Source organism: Notamacropus eugenii, chromosome 2 (assembly GCF_028372415.1).
Source record: "Notamacropus eugenii isolate mMacEug1 chromosome 2, mMacEug1.pri_v2, whole genome shotgun sequence".
Taxonomy (NCBI): domain Eukaryota; kingdom Metazoa; phylum Chordata; class Mammalia; order Diprotodontia; family Macropodidae; genus Notamacropus; species Notamacropus eugenii.
In genome coordinates, this window is record NC_092873.1 from 187,962,042 (window position 1) to 187,981,865 (window position 19,824).

Genomic DNA, 19,824 nt, shown 5'->3' on the forward strand with positions numbered 1-19,824 from the left:
GCCCTCAGCTCTGGGGCTGGCAGTTTGCCTGCTTTGCTGGGGTTAGGGGCTTCACTGATGGCTTGCTAAGTCAGAACCTCAGGGCTTTCATGGATGATCTGTGCTGTGGCTAAGAGCCTCCCACTGGTTTGACCAGATGTTGCCTGTGCTAGGCTGCATTCCTCTTTTACCCAAGTGAGACAGACCTTTCCTGAAGTCCTTTTAAGTTATGCTGGGCTGGAAAATTTTTTCACCCTGTCTTTTTGTGCATTCTGTTGCTTCAGAACTCTTTTAGAGGCTTGATTTAATGTTGTTTCCAAGAGAAATGGGAGAGCTCAGGCAAATTCCTGACTTTTTTGCACCACTGTGGCTCTGTCCCATCCTCCATGTTATTTCTTAGTTGAAACATACTTTTTTCTTTTTCTGAAGTTCTAAAATGTCTGTCTAATTAGAAGCAATTGCCATAGAAAGGAACTTTGGTTAAAGCAATGAAAGGGGAACAAGGATTCCAGGGTTTTATTTTCAGTTTACTCAGGTATTTGAATTTGGTTCTTCTGTTTAAGGCTTTCCATCCATAAAATAGGCCCAGGAACGTCTCATTGTGATTAAAAAAGCATAGATTGACTTGAGGATAAAGGCCTCATTTCTAGAATATATAGAGAACTGAGTCAAATGTACAACTATGAAAGTCATTCCCCAATTGATAAATGGTCAAAGGATATGAACAGATAATTTTCAGAGGAAGAAATTAAAGATATCTATTAAAGATATCTATATGAAAAAATGCTCTAAATCACATTTGATTAAAGAGATGCAAATCAAAACAACTCTGAGGTACCACATCACACCTATCAGATGGGCAAACATGACAGAATAGGAAAATGATAAATGTTGGAGAGGATGTGGGAGAGTTGGAACACTAATTCATTGTTGGTGTAACTGTGAGCTGATCCAACCATTCTGGAGAGCAATTTGGAACTATGCCCAAAGGGCTACAAAAATGTGCATACCCTTTGACCGAGCAATATCACTTCTAGGACTATATCCCCAAGAGATCATAAAAATGGGAAAGGGTCCCACATGTGCAAAAATATTTATAGCAGCACTCTTTGTAGTGGCTAATCAAGGGGATGCCCATCAATTGAGGAATGGCTGAATAAATTATGGTATATGAATGTAATGGAATACTGTTGTGCTGTTAGAAATGATGAACAAGAAGACTTCAGAGAGAGACTTATATGATCTGATGCTGAGTGAAAGGAGCAGAACCAGGAGAACTCTGTGCACAGTAACGACCACAGTGTGAGAGGTTTTTTTGATGGACTTGAATCTTCATTGTAATGCAAGGACTTAAAAAAAAATTCCCAATGATCTTCTAGGCAAAATGCCTTCCACATCCAGAGAAAGAACTATGGAATTCAATCGCAGAATGTAGCAGATCATTTTGTGTATGTGCATTTAGTGTTTTTGTTTGTTATATGATTTCTTCCATTTATTTTAGTTCTTCTACACAACATGACTATAGTGAAAATGTATTCAATAGGAATGTACGTGTAGATCCTATATAGAATTGTATTCTGTCTCAGGGAGGGAGGGGGGTGATGGAGGGTAGGTAGGGGAGGAAAAAAAATCTAAGTTTTATGGTAGTGATTGTAGAACACTAAAAATAAATAAAATTAATAAAAATTAAGATTAAAAAAACCATAGATTGAGAGTAAGAAAGGATCTTAAATGTTATCTAGCCTAACCCTCTCATTTTACAGCTGAAAAAAAGAAAAAATAAATCATAAATGAGAGAGCCAGGATTTGAACCCAGATCTTTTGTCTCTAAGTTTGACATTCAATGTACTGCATCAAACTACTTTCACTGCTGCAAGTTCATTGATTAAAGGAGAGGGATTTGTATGAGGTCTTGTGTTGAAACACTTAAGTTGTGGTAGAGTATAGAATCAATCAAGTCAGCATTAATTAAAGGGTGCAAACTCCTGTATTGGGCCCTGCAGATACAAAGACGAAGCAGTCTCTCCCCACAAGGAGCTAACATTCTATGGGCAGAAGCAGCACAGATATATATATAAATATATTCAAAATAAAACATACACAAAATACAAAGAGTTCTTAAGTGTTCACAACAGTTGTTGGGATAATTATGTGAGGTCACTGCATCAGGGTATTAGCATGTTTCTTTCCTTCAAACAAAACACAGCAGATGGGAGAAATAAATGGTTCACAAGTTCCTGACACAGACCACAATACTGGCAGAAACGGACTCTTATAATAATGGAGACTTCAACTATCCAGACATCTGCTGGAGATTTCTTTCTGTTAAAAGCAGATCATTTGATGGATCTCCTTATTTGCCTTGATGGTTATTTCATTTTCTGAAAGATAAAGGAAGATCAAGACAACTACTGCTCTAGAGCTGATTCTAAGCAAGAAGAAGGAAGTTGTATGTGAAGCAGAGATTACAGAAACCTTGGGAGAAAGTGCCTACTCATCTTAAAATTCATGACTATAAGGAGGAGAATTCCAGGAATGATCTTAATATGAATAGTGCTTGCTTGAGGAAAGAAAAGTTCAAAATGTTTGGAGTAAAGTGGTGTCATCTGCATGATGCTGCTAAAAGACTAGTTCAATTGCAGGTGAAAGATTCTGGTTCAAATCTCAGTTCTGCTAAATTACTACCTGTATGACTTTGAAGAAGTTACTTGACCAATTTGTGATAGTTTCCTCTTCTGCAAAATGAGGAACGAAATGACCCTGAAGTTCCTTCTGGCACTCACTTTATGATCCTATGAGAAAATGTAGGTACAGCTGTGACTAAGGATTTTTGCATACAAGCCCATAAACTATGCTGGGAAAAGCTGCAAAGAAGACATCTTTATCGGGGACAACAGCCACTAGAGCTGGAGCTCCAGGGACAACAAGGGACAATTGCTGGGGAGGCTACTCGCAGGAAGAGGAAGCTGGCCATCTGGTAACTTCCTACTTTAAGTGATTATTTTTGACAATTAAGGGCTAAGTCAGTTGTTGCTTCATACTTGGTAACCAAGAAACCTGACTAATGGGGTTCTGGGATAGAGTGGTAATTTCTACAATAAAACAGATCAGTGTTTTAGGAAGAGAGCTGGAAGAGGGTTGTGTTTAACAACCAGCTCTCTAAAAATGAAACTGTATACATGACACATTTTTAAGTTTAGTTAGCATTATTAACATTTTCTCCATCCCTTTCTTTAGTCTATACAAGCAACAACAACAACAACAAAAATCAAGCTCTGATTTGTCATATTTGCTAATTTCTGAGCTGTAAATGCTAACATTGAAAATTTAACAATTGTTTTTGAGGGCTACTCCAGCACACCCCTGATTGATAGCTCCTTCCCACCCCAATACATACAAGTACCTAAACCCTCAATATTTGATCTTAGATAGAACTGGAAGGGGGCTTAAGGCCCAATCAACCAATCAATACTCAACAAGCATTTATTAAATGCCTACTGTATTCCAGACACTGTGCTAGACATTGAGGATACAAACACAAAAATGACATAATTTCTGCCTTTGAGGAGCTTATATTTTCCTGGGTCTCCCATCTCTATATTGTTTCTCTCTTTCTAAAACTGTCCTTGTTTTGGGCATGCAGAGTAGATAGATGTATGGTTCTTCATCTATACTGACCTCTGCTTCTAGGAATGGTAGGTTGAAGAAGAAAGATGGGAGGAGGGAGTCCTGGATAATTCAAAGGCTGAATCATAAATACCTGAAAATTGGTGGCATCTCTTTCATCGAGTCAAACTCTTTCCTTTTACTAGAGAGGAAACAGAAAAGGGGAATGATCTGCCCAAAGTCATATTCATTCAACTCTTAGTGGAAAGGGCTTAGCACCCATCTTGTCCATTCCCTTCATTTTATAAAGGAAAAATCAGGCCCAGAGTTTATATCAGAGCAGGGCTTAGAACCTAGGTCTCCAGATTACTAATCTTTACTCTTTGAGACAGGTGGTTGAAATTTGATCTTTGGAGATAACATCAAGGTTTAGTTGGTAGTACTGGACCCTGAAGTATTGACTCAGGAGGAGTTAAGGGGGACTTAAGTTCTTCCCAGGTGCTTTCTAACTTTAAGCTTACACATACAAAGGAGGGCAGCCTACCCACTCACTCTAGGGGAAACAGGGGCCTTAGCATAACCCAAACTGTCTCAGGATGAGATGGGCTATAGGCAGCAGATCCTCTGCATAACCATCTCCATGCCCAACTGAATACCCATCTCTCTTCTCTGTAACATCCTATTGCTTGGGAACTCAGGCCACTAGTAGCTGATGTCAACACCAAGTAGACCAGATCACCAAGGCTCTGGTCATGTTCTGGCCTCTCTCCCCACCCCTAAACTAGGCCAAATCTCAGGTTTTGCCTGCCACTACCTTTCATGTGACCTTTGCCTTCCCCTTTTGCCCCAGGGGAAAGAGCTAGAGAAAGATATAATCAAATAGCTTCTCTTAGAAGAAACTGGCTGCTGGTTGATAACACAATCATATCAGAGGCTTCCCTTCTCAGTTCTGCCCCATCAGTCTTGCCTTGTTCCTTAAAGGAGCAAAATCTTGTCAGTACCATAAATGTCTCATTATTGATCAAATGTGTCATTCCAAAACAAAACCCTACTTCCTCCACCCTAGTTCCAGCTCTGACCCCATGGTTTGTGATTTTTTTTTTAAGACATCAGCTCAAGAGGGATGAGAAGCTCAAAGAATGGCATTTTGATAATGTAAATCCTAAATTATTCTAATGACAAAGAGAGAATTGTCTAAAAGTGATCCATTAAAGAGTTCTCCAATGAGCTCTGATTTTAAGCTGTTTTTTGTTGTTTTTTTTTTCAGATTTAAAAATAATGGATTCATACACGAAACTGAATATGGATGCAGAAGAATGGCACAGTACTTAAGAAGTGTAAGGAAGGCTTGTGAAGAATGTAAAAAAAAATTAGAAAGTTCTTTTAAAAAGCAAAATTAGGTACAAGAAGAACACTGAAGGCATAGGACTGATTTGCAGAACCTTGATTTCCTATGTAACACAACCATTTCTGGATCCCAAGAAAGAATTTCTATGAGAAAGTGTTGAAAAACATACTATCCCCCAAATTATTAAATATGGCATTATGTATGTATTAAAACACTTAGAACATGCTACATTTTAGGGATAAAAATAAGTGTGTGATGGGGGTGGGGGGAGAGATTTTGTCTCTGCCACCCCCTTGAATTGATGTAGTCACAGAAAGCCCAGGATCTAATCATAATATAAGGACTATGAATACAATTTGTACACAATGTGTAAAATTATTCATATCATTAGTTTTTATAGTAACCAAAAATTGGAAACAGGGAGCTGTCCTATTGGAGAATGACTAGCCAACTGTTTATGTGAACGTAATGGAATATTATATTTTACTATAAGAAACTGTCAGTTTCAGAGGAAACTAAGAAGACCTCTATAAATTGATGCTGAGTAGAATAAAATTAGAACAATTTATACAATAATGACATTATAAAGAAGAACAATTTTGAAAGACTTTGGATCTCTGATTAATGCAATGACAAATCACTAGTTCAGAGGACTGAAGATGAAACATGCCACTCATCGCCCACTAGATAAGTGATGAGCTTAAAATGCAGAGAGAGACATACATATTGGGTTAAGGCAGGAATTTGTTTTGCTGGACTATGCATGTTTATGATGATGATTTTTTCTTTTTTTTTGTTCAGTGGTAAGGCAGAGCAGTGGGAGAAACAAATTATAAATGCATGTTAAAATATATTTGTTTTTAAAATACAGAAGCTATTTTGCCCATATATATTCCAATAAAACCTTAAAATCTATTCTATAACTTTCATTTATTGGAGTTTAGTTTATTTGCATTTAGCATTATAATTTCTAGGTTTTTTTATTCTATCATTCTATCTAGTTATTCTGTTAGAAGTAATGTGCATTTTCTTTTTCTTATTGTTTCTATTTTTAGCACAAACCGAATAAAACAATTCTAAACAACAAAGGCATATTGAGGAGAAGGAAATACTTCTTATCAGGCAGTGACCTAGTGGTAACAGAGGCAAGGGCAAGTCACCTGGAACAGGCTGTCAGGCAACCAAGTGCAGTTAGAAGGGCCTCAATTTGGAAAATTACAAGGTTTTTTCCCTAGGAGATGTCCTTGTGTATCAGGAGAGAAATCCTTCGAGTGCAACCATGGGGATGGTTGCTAGAGTGGTAGGTAACAAATACTGAGAAATATAGAAGAGTAATGGTTAGATTCAAGGGACCTCCATTTAACCTCGTATGAATCCTTAAAGATATATGGACCTAGGATCACTGTATTTGAATGTTTGAAGATTTGGACAGTAGTTTGGTGGTGCTGAGAGTGTGCAGGGTCACAATGGATTGATTCCCATGGGAAAGAGAAAGGACCTCTGATTTTGTGTTGTTAGAGGTGTGCTTCAGAGAACAGAGGGCAGTTAGCACCTTTGAAATATAGGGACCATATTAGACTAACCCAAGGGAATAGAAAACTGGTAGAGTGATGAAGTGTTATTCTCTATCATATCAATTGTATGCACACCAAGGAAAATCCACCAGATACGTGGAGTTCAGTAAATCAGAACTTAGGATGGCAATGACTCCATCTATTGAGAGGATAGTCAGAGACAACAAAAGTTGGCTTTATGTGACCCACAGAGACAAAATATGGCTGACTCCCATTAGCCACTTCTCATTGAAGAAGCTTAACTAGAGAGAAAGATTACTCTTGGCCTAGAGGGCCAATGGTACTTGGGACCAGAGGTCAAGGTGACTCACTTTGGAAACAGCCAGGACAGAGAATTACCCAAGGAGAATGAGTTGCATTTTGCCACAACGGAGGACTAGGTGAGCACAAGGTGAACTTGAGAAAGGAATTTAAAATTGGTTTGCCTCAGAAGCTGAATTCCACTGGATTAGCAAGGGAAAATGAAAACAGGGTCAAGGGTAAGGAAACTTCTCAAGGCCTTGAAGAACTTAATTCTTGCTCCTACTATAGAGCCAGCCTATAAATTGTCACTGAGATCAGATTATATACATATACACTTCCATATATAGTGACTGCTATCAATTTTATACAGAGGTAAGATATTTGTATTATGCATTGTAAGCTTCCTGCTTTCTTCCTAAATGATAACTCTCAGTAGGCATTGTGTGTGCGTGCGTGCGTGTGCTTGAAGTCCACTGTAACCTCTTGGCTTATTGAAAGCTCAAAAGTGTGCGTGTGTTGACTATTATCGGCATAAATTGGATCATTGATCTGGATCAACGTTGACCTGTTCAAATACTGCAGGTGGGTCCTTGGAGGTCAGTCGCTCTAAGACCAGCTCTCTGTCTACCACGCCGGATGACTTCTCTTCAAGACAAGAAATGGGATTATAAAACTGGGGGTCTTCTCCTCAGGACCAGGTTGGCTCTAATCCGCTTTCCGCATGGTGCTGGTCAAGTCTCTTACCTTCTCAGAGCTCCGGGTTACTTTGTGCCTCTAAACTCTAAATCGTGACCCCCCCTTTTTGGGTCTTGTGATCTTGGTCTAAGCGGGCAGGAGATCAGTAACCGCACGATCATTTCTTTGACAACATGACCACGTTGACTGTCTACAGATTTTCAATGATCGGAAGCAGCCAGACCTCGGGGACTGTGGGGCCCCCTTAAATTGCCTGCTGCTCTAACGAGAACGTGTGGGACTGGGCACCAGACAAGCAGGGGTTCTTAGGAACCTGGAGTCCCTGAACTTGAGTTGTTTAAAATATTTAGAAAATTATTTCCATATAATTGGTTTTCTTTAGAAACCAATACTTTTTATTTTAAGCATTTTAAACCATTATTCTGAGGAGGGCGTCCACTGTCTTCACCAGACTGTCCATGACATTTAAAAGTAAAAAAAAAGTTAAGGACCTCGGGATTAGAATGATCTCCAAAATCTCTTCCAAGACTAAATGCTCCTAAATCGCCCCTCCCAACTAGTCGCAAGGCACTCTGGGGGTTGTAGTCCCGGGGGCGATCCGTTGCAGGAAGAGAGGAGGCTGCCCCAACGGTGGCCGGCGTGGCTCATTTCGCCCCTCAGGTCCCCGGGCTCCCTGTCCGCAGTTCAGGTTCCTCACCCGGTTCATTCCTGACTCTAAGGAGGAGCCAGCGTCAGGCCGAGCAACCTGATTGGTTTCGTTTGTTCCCCTGTCCTTCCTTTGGTCTCAATAAAGTTTTTTCGCTCCCTTTCCCTCTCCAAGATGGCGGCTTCCCTGTCTCCCTGGGTTACTCTGCGGCCCCTGGTGCAGAGCCGGGTGCGGGGCAGATGCTCCTTGTGGGGGGCTCGGGCAGCTGCAGCCATCGCCGCCGCCTCCGCCCCTGCGACCGCCCCCGGGAGGCCCCCTCGGAAAGGTCAGTGACGGAGCCCCAGGGAGGCGGAGCCGGGATGGATGGCGGTGCAGTGCGCGTCCTTGCTAGGGCCAGGGCTCAGTCCCCTCGCAGACTGCGGCCCGGTGGAAGGTGGCCCCGCCGAGGCGGGGTTCCTGAGGGGCCAGAGGGGGCCCTTCATCTTCCTGGGATGTTGGGAAGTGGGGAAACCTCCAGCTGGGTCCCGGTCCCGGTCACGGTCACGGTCCAGGTCACGGTCACGGTCACGGTCACCGCCGGGGCCCAGGATCCCTTCTCCCTTACGGCGTTATACTTCAAGTCAGGGGCCGGCGCCGGAGCTCTCCCCTCGGACGTTCGAGTCCTTGTCGGGAGGCCGCAGTTGTCACGGGAGAAATCTGAGTTCCTGGGGTGGGTGACTGCCGCCGAGTGTGTTATTACCGCAGGGCAGAGATTACGGAGGTCAGAAAGGACCGGGGGTGTTCTCCGGGGGCTCAGGCAGACGCTGCGAAAGCCCGAACCGTCGCGGTGGCTCCGCCCGGGTCTCCTACGGGCACAGCGAAGTCAGAGTAACAGAGAAGTTGTTCACTTGTACGTTGCGATCCTGCGCCTTCCCTTAGTCCTGAAGTTAGAGGGAAAGTTGCTCCATGATCCCGAACTTCTTTCAGTGTCACAGAAGCCGAGCAGCCTTAGTTCAACAGTTATAATCGGCATTTCCTAGGGAAACAAATGTCATCCTAGAGATTCCCTCGGTAAAAACCAAGCCAGGGTAGAGATTAAACTACGTTTAGGGGCGTCACCAATGGTCTGATTGAGGTGGAAGATTTATATAGCCCAAAAAGGGGTAGGGGACAGCTGATCTTCTTTCTCTGGCTTCTTATCTAAGGAGAAGCTCTCATGTTTAATGACACTTAAGTACTTGCCTGAACTATTTAGAGTTGTAATTAGTTTTACATCTCATGGAACAAGTTTTGGACAGGTGAGGTTAATATTAACCAAAAGATGTAGGAGGAATAAAAAGAAATTAAAAATTCCCATAACAAAGTTCAGGGAGACACACTTATCTCTGTTCTAGAAGCTTATATTTTTCATCACTACCATCCTGACCATTCATAAATACTGTTCTTTCTTTCCCTCTCTTTCAAACCATTTCCCCCTCTTTTCTTCTTTTTGATCTGAATCTGTGATTTCGTCCATGTAGAAAGCTTCTAGTGAATTAACTAGTACAGTACAGGTAGGCAACTGTTCCTGCAATTTACAGTCCTGATAATTGCCCGGGGGCACAGAAAAGTTAAGTGCCTTGTCCTCCATGTCATAAGGAGCAAACATAGAAATACTTGTGCGGCTTTCTCCAGGAATCACTTTCTGATCCCTTGTTCCCTCACTGACTATTATTTCTTGTTTATTGATGCAGCGTGTGATTCCTTCAAAACAAGGCTCACGTGCTTCTCCTGCCAGAAGCCTTTTTCTGATCCCCACAGTTGTTAATGTTCTCCTCATCCCTGAAATTGTTTTAATTTTAATTTACTTTTTCTGTCTTTTGTATTTGCTTATCTGTGTACATATTGTTCCTACCCCAACCACCCCCAACCCCAACCCTGGTCAAATGTTAGCTCCTTGACGTCAAGAAACATTTTAATTTTTGTTTTTTCCATTCCCATCATTTACTGTAGTATGTGACATATGGCAAGCACTCAGTGAATGCCTTTGTTCTGATGTTTGTTTTTGTTAGAACCAGAGAGTTATAGAATTTTCAGAGCTAGAAGGGGCCTTAGATATCTTCTAGTCTCTTTCCCACTCAGTAACAGATGAGGAAACTGAGTCACCTTTACTTGCCTAAAGTCCTATGAAAAGTCAGTCTTAATAGGATCAGTTTTAGAGTTGGAAGGAATCTTAGAAGTCATCTGGTCCAACCCTCTCATTTTGAACAAGAGGAACTGAGGTCAAGAGGTTGTGACAAAAAAAAACAGAAACAAAAAAGAAAGGGATAGTGACTTTCCCAAGGTCACACAGATACTAAGTGACAAAACCAGGATTTGAACCTAAGTTCTTAGACTACAAATTCAGGAACTGGAGTTTATTTCTGCTTTATTCTCACTATGATGCGTTAGTGCCACCAGTTATTGTCCCTGTTTTACAAATACCCTGAAAGGGGCTCGGAGAAGTCAATGACTAGTCCATGGTCACCCAGCTAGCAAGTGCCCTAACATAGAATTTGAACCCATGGCCCCTGACCCAAAGATCAGCACTTATTCTCCTTCCAGTTTAGGTTCTTTCTTCTGTGTTACTTGGCCAGTAGAATGTAAACGTCTTGAAACCAGAATCTGCCTTCTTTTTGTCTTTGCTCTTCTGTATAGAAATGCTTGTGGAATGGCACTGAATTAAATTTGCCTCCTTACATTCATCAGCAGCTTAGCTTCTCTGCCTCTGTGATATTCATTGAATTCATTTGCTCCTTGTTGCTGTTGCCACCACTCTAATACCCTCTTCAATGTTACCTACCTGGACCAAGGCACTCTGTTCCTAAAAGGTCCTCCACTCTCTACCCTCCATCTGTCAGCCAGAATGGTCAGATTGAACTTTACCCTTTTGCCTGTTCTGTTCTCTGTTCAAAAATCTGTGACTTCATGCTATTGCCTACCAAGTTAAACTGAAACATCTTTGCTTGGCATCTTTTGCTTCTAGCCTTTTCTCATAGTATTTCCTTCTGTATGTTTCAGCCAAACCACATTTTGTCCTCCAAACACACCCCGTGCTTCCTCACCTTTGCCTCTATGCCTGCAATATTCTTCCTTTTCACTCTTTTATCTGTTCAATTCCTACCTAAACTTTAAAAGGAAACTTAGCAATTCTTGCTTTCTTAATGAAGCCTTCCTTCGTTCCACATACCCCTACAGGGCCTCCTGGCATGATATTTTTGCTCGTGGAATCTCACCTATATGTAATTTTACACCTCAGATCTTATTTACACCAATGACTTTGTATATTACTTTATATCACAGTTACTTGTGTATGTGTAATTGCTCCCTATTACAATGTGTGAGGTGTGAGATCTGTCTTATTTAAATTTGTGCATATAATTGTGAATACATGTATATTTATTCATATATTGTGAATAAATGTAAAACTTAATTGAATTAAAATAAAATATTGTTTATCATGCATTTTTACAATCTAGTCAGATTTTAGTATCTAAAAGAACAATATGTAAATAATCTTCCTATTTAAACACTTGAAAGGTATTTTCTTTTTCATTTATCTAGGTTGTTGTAGAAGTATTTGTGTGTAGTGTTTATTCAGATATTTATTATTGACTAAGCTAAAGGACCTAAGGGATACAAAAAGCTGTTATTGTGTTTTTTTATGAGGGTCCAGCGGGATGATCCATGTAAAGCATTTTGCAAACCTTAAATGTGCTAAGTATATGTTAGTTGTTTCATAGCGACTTTTGCAGTACTATAACTTCCTGTGGAGGCAAAGGAAGAAAAGTTGCTTTGGATTCTCATGTCTAGGTAGTTCCAAATATAGGGAAAGGAGAGGAGAGGGATCTTCAGCCTTTAACATACTCCTGATTGCACTCTTGTAATATTCTGTTTCCCACTTTGTTATCCAAACAACCTAGAATGCTTGGCAGCATGATCTCTGCTGGAGGGAACTTTCAAGTCATAAAATAATTATTCAGTCCTATGCTTTTTATCTGTTGATTTCAGTGATACTATTGTTAAATGCTGAGATCTAATTATGCTTGAGGACTTTGTGTAGGAAATTCATTCTTTTCCATATACTATTATAAATAGCTTATACATGGTATCCAAGTAATATGTTGAATAATTACATGTGTATATAGCAGTTCCCAATTTGAGATCTCATTCAGTTGATTCCTTTGGCAAATGTGGCTAAAAATGACACAGTCTTTTGCTATTATAATCATCACAGTAAGGAGTAAAGATTAGTATGTGGGCCAAAGACTAGTTTACATTAATTTAGATTTTTCTGCAAAATATATCATAGCTTGGTTATTCTGTTCATATACTTCAATGCTTATATTTGTGTGAAAGTGAATTTTACCTGATTTACTGAACTTGTTCCTCTAGATATTTTTTTTAAAAGATGTGATGGGTGCCAGTGTAGCACTAAGATTTTCCACTTATCATATTCATTGCTTATTTTTTTCAAAACACAAATTGTATTAACCTTTTGTTTTTACATCACCTTCACTGCATCTCTCCCAGTCTCCCATTTAGAAAGCCAGTTCTTATAGCAAATTTTTTTAAAAGAAAAAAGGAGGAAGAAGATACAAATCCAGTAGAACTGATGAGTACATTGAAAAAAAGCCTATCATTATAACACATACATACACATATAGAGCACATATTCCACACCTGTGGACTACCCCCTTCCCCTTTACCTCTGAAAAGGAGTGGGAAGAGGTTTCTTTTCATATCTCTTCTTTAAGGCCAACCTTGTTCTTTGAAATTTTGCAACATTCATTTTTTCTTTTAAAAAATTAATTCATTATTTTAACAAGCATTTATTCTCTCTTCTACTGTCCTTTCAATTGAATAGTTTTTTAAAAGAAAAAAAAACCCTCATAACAAATATGCATAGCTCAGCAAAACAAATTTCCTCATTATTCATATCCAAAAATATGTCTCATTTTCATTTTAAGCCCAGGAGGTAAGTGGCATGTTTCATCTTCAGTTTTTTGAACTTATAGTTTATCATTGCATTGATCAGAGTTCTTCAGTTTTTCAAAGTTGTTTTTCTCCTTAGGGTTATTGTCATTGTCTAACTTGTTTTCTTACTTTTCAATTCACTTATTTCATAGAGGTCTTCCCTGTTTCCTCTGAATCTGTCAATTTCATCACTTCTGATGGCATCTTAATATTCCATTTGCATTAATCTACCATAATTTGTTTAGTTTTTCACCAATAGGTGGGCACCCCCTAGTTTCCAATTTTGGACTACTATGAAAAAATCTGCTATATTTTTGTACATATAAGTCCTATTCTTTCTTTTATTTCTTTGGGGCATAAGCCTAGTAGCTGTATCAAAAGGTATGCCTAGTTTAATGACTTTAGGGGCATAGATCCAAATCACTTTCCATAATGGCTGGACCAATTCACATCACCAACAGTATAGTAAGTGCAACATTAATATTTGATGTTTTTGTTCTTTCCATTTACATTGTCGTCATCATGTATATTGCTTTCATTGCTTTACTTACTTCTCTTTAGTCACTTCCTATAAGTCTCCCTGATTCTCTGTATTCATTATTTTCATCTTTTTTTTTTTTTTTACAACATACTAACTACATTCAAGTACCACACTCTGTTTAACTCTTGTAGATTGGGCATCTACTTTGTTTCCACAAAGTAGAAACTTTTCTCTGCTGCCACAGAAACTGCTTTTTGCAAATATTTTGGTTTGTGTGGAGCTTTTCTTTTTGTTAGTGATCTCCTTAGGGTATATACCCAACAGTGGGATTGCTGGGTCAAAGGTTATGAATATTTTAGCCACTTTATTTTCATAATATCTCCATTCTTTATGATTCTCACTTTGTGACTGGGGCATTTCCTCTTCTGATCATATGTTTTCTGTACAATGGCTTTTATGCTACCTATTGCCCCCAAGGTTTAAGCTTTTTTTCCTTACCATGTATCTTTCTGTCACTCTTTAGATCACCCACAATTTCCATTACTCAGATTGTTTTGTCATATATTTGCAGCCATGTAGATTCCAGAATGGAGGACAAACAACATTCAGTTGAAAAATATTGTTTAAAAGATGAGTTTTTGTTTTGAAGAGTACTTTGGGGTTGTTGAAAGAATTTTATAATTTATTAAATGCAATCCAGCTTTCTTTTTCCTATTCAGTTCTCTGGGGCCAGTTTACAGTCCATATGAAATGAACTAATATTTGTAGCAGTATTCTGCCACACCTCATTGTCCAGCTAGTAGACATCTGTGTGTGTGCCCTTATAAATATTTTTGAAACATAATAGGAAATTTGGTTTTATGAATAATTCCTGTAATTTTCCAGTACAATCAAATTGTTAATTTCCTAGTATGAATTTTGGAGAGTTGATGTGTGTAAAAATTTGGTTAACATTTAACTTTGCATTTAAAATCACAAGATGCTTAAAAATAAAGAAAAGGTTTTATTTTGTGATAAGGACCCATGTTTTATTTCATTTAATCTTTCCTTTTCTTAATCTTGGTGGCTTCACTTCTCATTATAGTCTCCTACATATCTTTTATGCTTTAGTTTGTTTTTTTTTTTCCTCCAGATTAATGAGAATGAACTATTTGTCAAGAAAAAAAGGGAGCAGTCAAAGGAAAGAGTTGAAGGCAAATGTCATTTGGCTGGGAACTTGTGGGAAACTTATGTATCTCAAATTAAGTCTCTGAATGTTGATTATCCAAATCTCTTTCTTGATTGACCAGTTGGAATAATTTGAAATCTCTCAGAAAATGTGATATTCTAAATTCCATTTTTTTGAACTGGGAAATCAACAATACACATGTACAGAAGAAAGCGCAGGGGCTATAATAAATGACTAAGAATCTTGTCCTGATATTAACAAGAAAGTCAGATTATGTGGAAATCTACCATATCCCCTATACTTTCTCCCATCTCTCTCTTTTTTTGCTAAGAAACTTAGGTCAGATAGAAATTGTAGGTGTTAACTTTTGATTATTAGTAAGACCTCAGCAATTTTTGTATTTTTTTCATCTACATAAAGAAAAATACATCTCATTTTGAAAATAGAGTACCTCTCCTCATGAATATCAGATTTGTTTTGGGGAAATAGCTTTAATCTAAGATTAAGCACTTTACTGACTGAATTAGTATATCATCTTTTGTTAATCATCATTACATGAGCCACCTAGGAATAAAATTCTATGCTAGATGATGTGTGATTTCTAAGAGTATTTGTTCATTCCATTTTTCTTATACTAATGAAGAATGTCTCCTTGACCCGTTGTTCAGTCATGTCTGATTCTTCATGACCCCATTTGAGGCTTTCTTGGCAAAGATCCTGAAGAGGTTTGCCATTTCCTTCTGTTCATTTTACAGATGAGGAAACTGAGACAAATAGTGTGAAGTAACTTGCCTAGGGTCACAGAGCTAATAAGAATCTGAGGCCAAATTTTGACCTCAGGAAGATGACCTGGTTCTATATCCACTGTGCCTCCTAGCTGCTCTTTGAGCCCATATCTCAGTTGCCATAGCTGCTACAGAGCTTGAAATAGAGAACTCTTACTGTGCCTGCCTCCTTTCATCCAATGACATTAAAGCTTTCTATTCAAAAATGTTCCTTCTCAAATGGCATTTACTTCAACCTCTAGAACTTTTGTGGGAGTGTGACATAGTAGTCTAGAGTTTATTTAGCAAACTGCTTACTTATATAGGAATAATACAGTCCAAGTAGGCCCAGCACTCCTGGGGGTGCAGTGGTGAGGAGATAAATCCATGGGACAAAGGTAGAAGTCAGTGCCCAAGAGAAGAATTATTTAGAATGAACTTCAGGAGCCTAAAAGTGAATTGGCTAACAATAGAGTAATTTGCTCTTACGGCCAGTGAACTTTATGTTCTTTATTTTGAAAGACTTGAGTGCTGGAGCTGAGAGATCATTTAATTTAACCTTCTACCCTATACTGGAAGTCCCTATACAACATCTCTGACAGATGGTCATTCAGTTATTGAATAAAGGTAGAGAGTTAGAGAGCTTACTACTTTTCAAGTTTATTGTGGTAGCCTTAGTGAAATTAAGCCCCTTCGCTCTGTGGGAGGAGGGGTGACAGGTAGACTGAAGCTTCTGAAAGGGCTATTGATCCCCTCTATATGTGCCTCCTGACACCAAAGGAATTTTATCTACCCCTGTGTTTATCCTTACTTAGCTTATTCATGACTTGTATTCAAGGTGCCTGGGGTCTGCTTACCCTAGATTACTTTTGTCAAAGGCTGGAGTTCCCTTTGTCTTTGTGTAAAATTGTAGACCCTATTTCCCTCAGGCCATTCCCAACAGGTCTATAGTCTGGATAGACCTGATTTCCTGGGTTGCAGTTAATCAAGGGAACATTTTTATTTAGGATAAGTTTTCAGCTACGTGCAAAATTGCTGAGACCTTCGTAATGGTCAAAAATGATCAGATCTTAAGATTATGTCCCATTGAAGCTTGTTTTCTTAGCCTTGTCTCTCAGAACTGGACCAAGACAATGACCCAGTGGGTCCGGGTGAGGCAGTATGTGACTCTCTGTCTCCTTTTGTGTGAATGTTCCATCAGGGGTTTGTATGCTGTTAATAAACTTTGTAGTTAGCTTAGAGAACGGATTGACTGTGTAGAAATTTCTGTGCTTTAATATTCAGAGCTGGATTAACTCATCCATTTGCCTCTCTGGCCTTTGTCAGAGGCCTTGATCTCTACCTTAACAGCTTCCTGTATATAATTTTCTTATTTTTATTTGTTAACTATGATCTAGGCTGCTGTAGAAGGCTCTGATCTTTTGTTAATGTACTTTGGACCTGGTATTTTATATCTCCTCCGCCTTTTTGTTGTCGTTGTTTACATTTATTTTCTATTTTATTTTTTCCCTCTGTTACTTTAGGGAGAAATTTTTAGCATTTGTTTTTTAAAATTTTGAGTTCCAAATTCTCTCCCTCCTTCTCTCCCTCCCCTTCCCCTACTTTGAGAAGGAAAGCAATTTGATATAGATTATACACGTACAGTCATGCAAAACATTTCTAAAACATTGCAAAAGAAAATTCAGGCTAAAAAAATTAGAATAATAAAGTTAAAATGTGTTTTTTAATCTGCATTCAGACTCTATCAGTTTTTTCTTTGGAGATGGATAGTATTTTTTTTTTTTATCATAAGCCCTTTAGAATTGTTTTAGATTAGTGCCTTGATCAGAATAGCTAAGTCATTCACAGTTGATCATCATACAATATTGTTGTGTATAATGCTCTCCTAGTTTTGTTCATGTCACTTTGCATCAGTTCATGTAATTCTTCTGAAAGCATTCTGCTTGTCATTTCTTATAGCACAATAGTATTCCATCACAATGACATATCCCAACCTGTTCAGCCATTCCCCAATTGATGAGTATCCCTTAAATTTTCAATTCTTTGTCACTACAAAAAGAGCTGCTATAAATATTTTTGTACATATAGGTTCTTTTCCTTTTCCTTTGATCTTTAGGATACAGACCTAGTAGTGGTATTTCTGGGTCAAAGGGTATGCACAATTGCATAGCCCTTTGGGTATAGTTCCAAATTGTTCTCATTATTTCTTTTCATTGCTTTGCTGACTATTCTACTTTTCACTCTCCCTTCCTCTTTTCCCTTTCTTCCTCTTCTCCTTGGTTACTTGACCTCTGTACCCCCTGAGCATTACCTGCTCATACCACTAGCCAGCTAGCCTCTTCCTAGAACAATATATTTCTTTATAGCATCTCCTTCATGTCTTCACCATACAATCAGGATCTGTGATTTTCCCCCTTAAAGAGTATGCCCTCTACTTAGTAAAACTGAAGCTCCTTTAAGTCTAAAGAAATTCAGGATTTATATTTTATCACAGATAACTCTAGCCCTCCATCTGGGGTGTTTTCCCTAAAATTTCAGTCATTGAATTGGGTAAGGATAGTTCACTTAATCCATTTAAGATATTTACATTTCTCTTAAAAATGAGTTGACCAAATTACAAGTTATTAACTGTGTACGGTTTGGCTGCCAACTTAAATATTTTAAAAGTTCCTAAGAATGGATGTTCTTTTGTTCAAGATTTGAACAGGTTTAATCTTTTGAAAAACTATGCATTGAAATGACAACAATAACAGTATACTTTAAAAATAGTTGTTAAATACTGTTTTCTTTTACCTGCAGGACCTTAAACAATTAGGTCATTATTAGGAGCTTCAAAGAGAAATTAGTCTTATTTCCTTACCTTTTTTACTTGCTGTTTTTATAGTGAAAAGTATTGGATTTGGGGGCAGAGGACTTGATTTTGAATTCCAGTATGACTTTGGTCATGGCATTTAACCTTTTGGGCCTCAACTTCTTCATCTGTAAAATGAGGGGATGAACTATTTCAGGAATTTTTAACCTGGAATCTGAGAATTTCTTTTAAAAATTTCTTTTACAACTGGATTTCAGTGTAACTGATTTCTTTTGCAATCTTAATTATTTTATTTTATGCATTTAAAAACATTATTCTGAGAAGAGGTCCATGGGTTTCACCAGACTGACTAAGGAGTCCATAGCACAAAAAAGATTAAGAACCCCGGTACTAGATGATTTCTGAGGTCCCTTCCAATTCTTAGTCTGTAATCTTACAGAGTTACTTTGTAGCTCATTTCTATCATAAAGGCTAAACAGTGGAATCTAACAAAAACTGATCTATTAGCCTGATAAATTAGAAAATAAAAATGTGCTTACTTTGAATATGGAGAAATAATATAAAAAGTTTGACATTTAACAAAATATAGTATTATAACCAGAAGCTAAATTTACTGTTTTCTTTTGTCTTTGGAGAACAAGTAGGTCCCATATAGGATAATGTAGGACAAACTGAACGTTAAGGGATTACTCAAGATGCCTGATTGTATCTTTAATCACTTTGAATAGCTTCCTTCATATTGTAAGGCAGTATTTACCAATATGTTGTCTTCAAATTTAAGGTGCTGGGTTGTTTTTTTTTTTCCTCTTGCAGCCTTATACACATGGAATACTCAAGATTAACTAACTTCTAAAGGGAGAGAATGGTAACCAGCAGGCATTCAGTTCCAATTTTCATAATTTTTCTATTTAAATCAAAAGCACCTTTTAAGGCCCCTAAAATCAGCCTTCCATAAATGAAGGTAAATCATCTTGTGATGTATTCCTTGATGATGGTTTATGTTGTCTTTCTGAAGAGTTTAATTATGATTTGATTTTCTTCTTTTCTATACTTTGTTTATTCATCAGTGAACCAAACCTAGGTCTTGAATGTCGATGGTAAGTCTGACTTTTTAGGTCATTGATCTGTTTCTGTTTTATAAAAAAAAACAAAAAAAAACAACAACCCAGCTTTAACATTTATCTTTGAGATATGATTAGGACATAATAGAGTATAAACAAACTGCCTGTGACCTCCCCATGGACTCTCTCATTGTAGCAGTATATTTCTGGTCAGTGGCCACTGTTTATACTTTCTTACAATCAGTGTAAAACAGAAATAACTCATGAATAATTGTGAACACATCATTTGAATAGATGTTTAATAAATATGCATTTAAAAAATCTAATTACAGTAATGAAGTTTACAGCTGAAATTTTAATTCAGCCCTTTAGAAATATTAAAAGTGCTTTTCCTGATTGTGCATTTTTCTCACAGCAACGGGTAAACATTTTAAACTGGGAATCTAGATTCCTTATATAGTATTGATTTCAT

The 19,824-nt window shown here is 38.1% G+C and overlaps 1 protein-coding gene and 1 long non-coding RNA gene across 5 annotated transcripts in view; both read left to right on the forward strand.

Moving 5' to 3' along the window:
• Window positions 1–5,848, forward strand: part of LOC140526623 (uncharacterized) — a 44,280-nt gene extending 38,432 nt beyond the window's left edge. The window contains exon 3 of the long non-coding RNA XR_011974448.1: window positions 4,853–5,848. This is a non-coding gene — a long non-coding RNA (uncharacterized lncRNA). The remainder of the gene's footprint in view (window positions 1–4,852) is intronic.
• A 2,295-nt stretch (window positions 5,849–8,143) lies between these two features.
• Window positions 8,144–19,824, forward strand: part of AFG1L (AFG1 like ATPase) — a 183,076-nt gene continuing 171,395 nt past the window's right edge. Inside the window, exon 1 of one of the 4 annotated variants that reach the window (XM_072642991.1) lies at window positions 8,144–8,417. In XM_072642991.1, the coding sequence (XP_072499092.1) occupies window positions 8,267–8,417 (151 nt within the window). In that variant the 5' untranslated portion in view covers window positions 8,144–8,266. The remainder of the gene's footprint in view (window positions 8,418–19,824) is intronic. The other 3 variants (XM_072642989.1, XM_072642993.1, XM_072642992.1) reach the window with 3 other exon arrangements.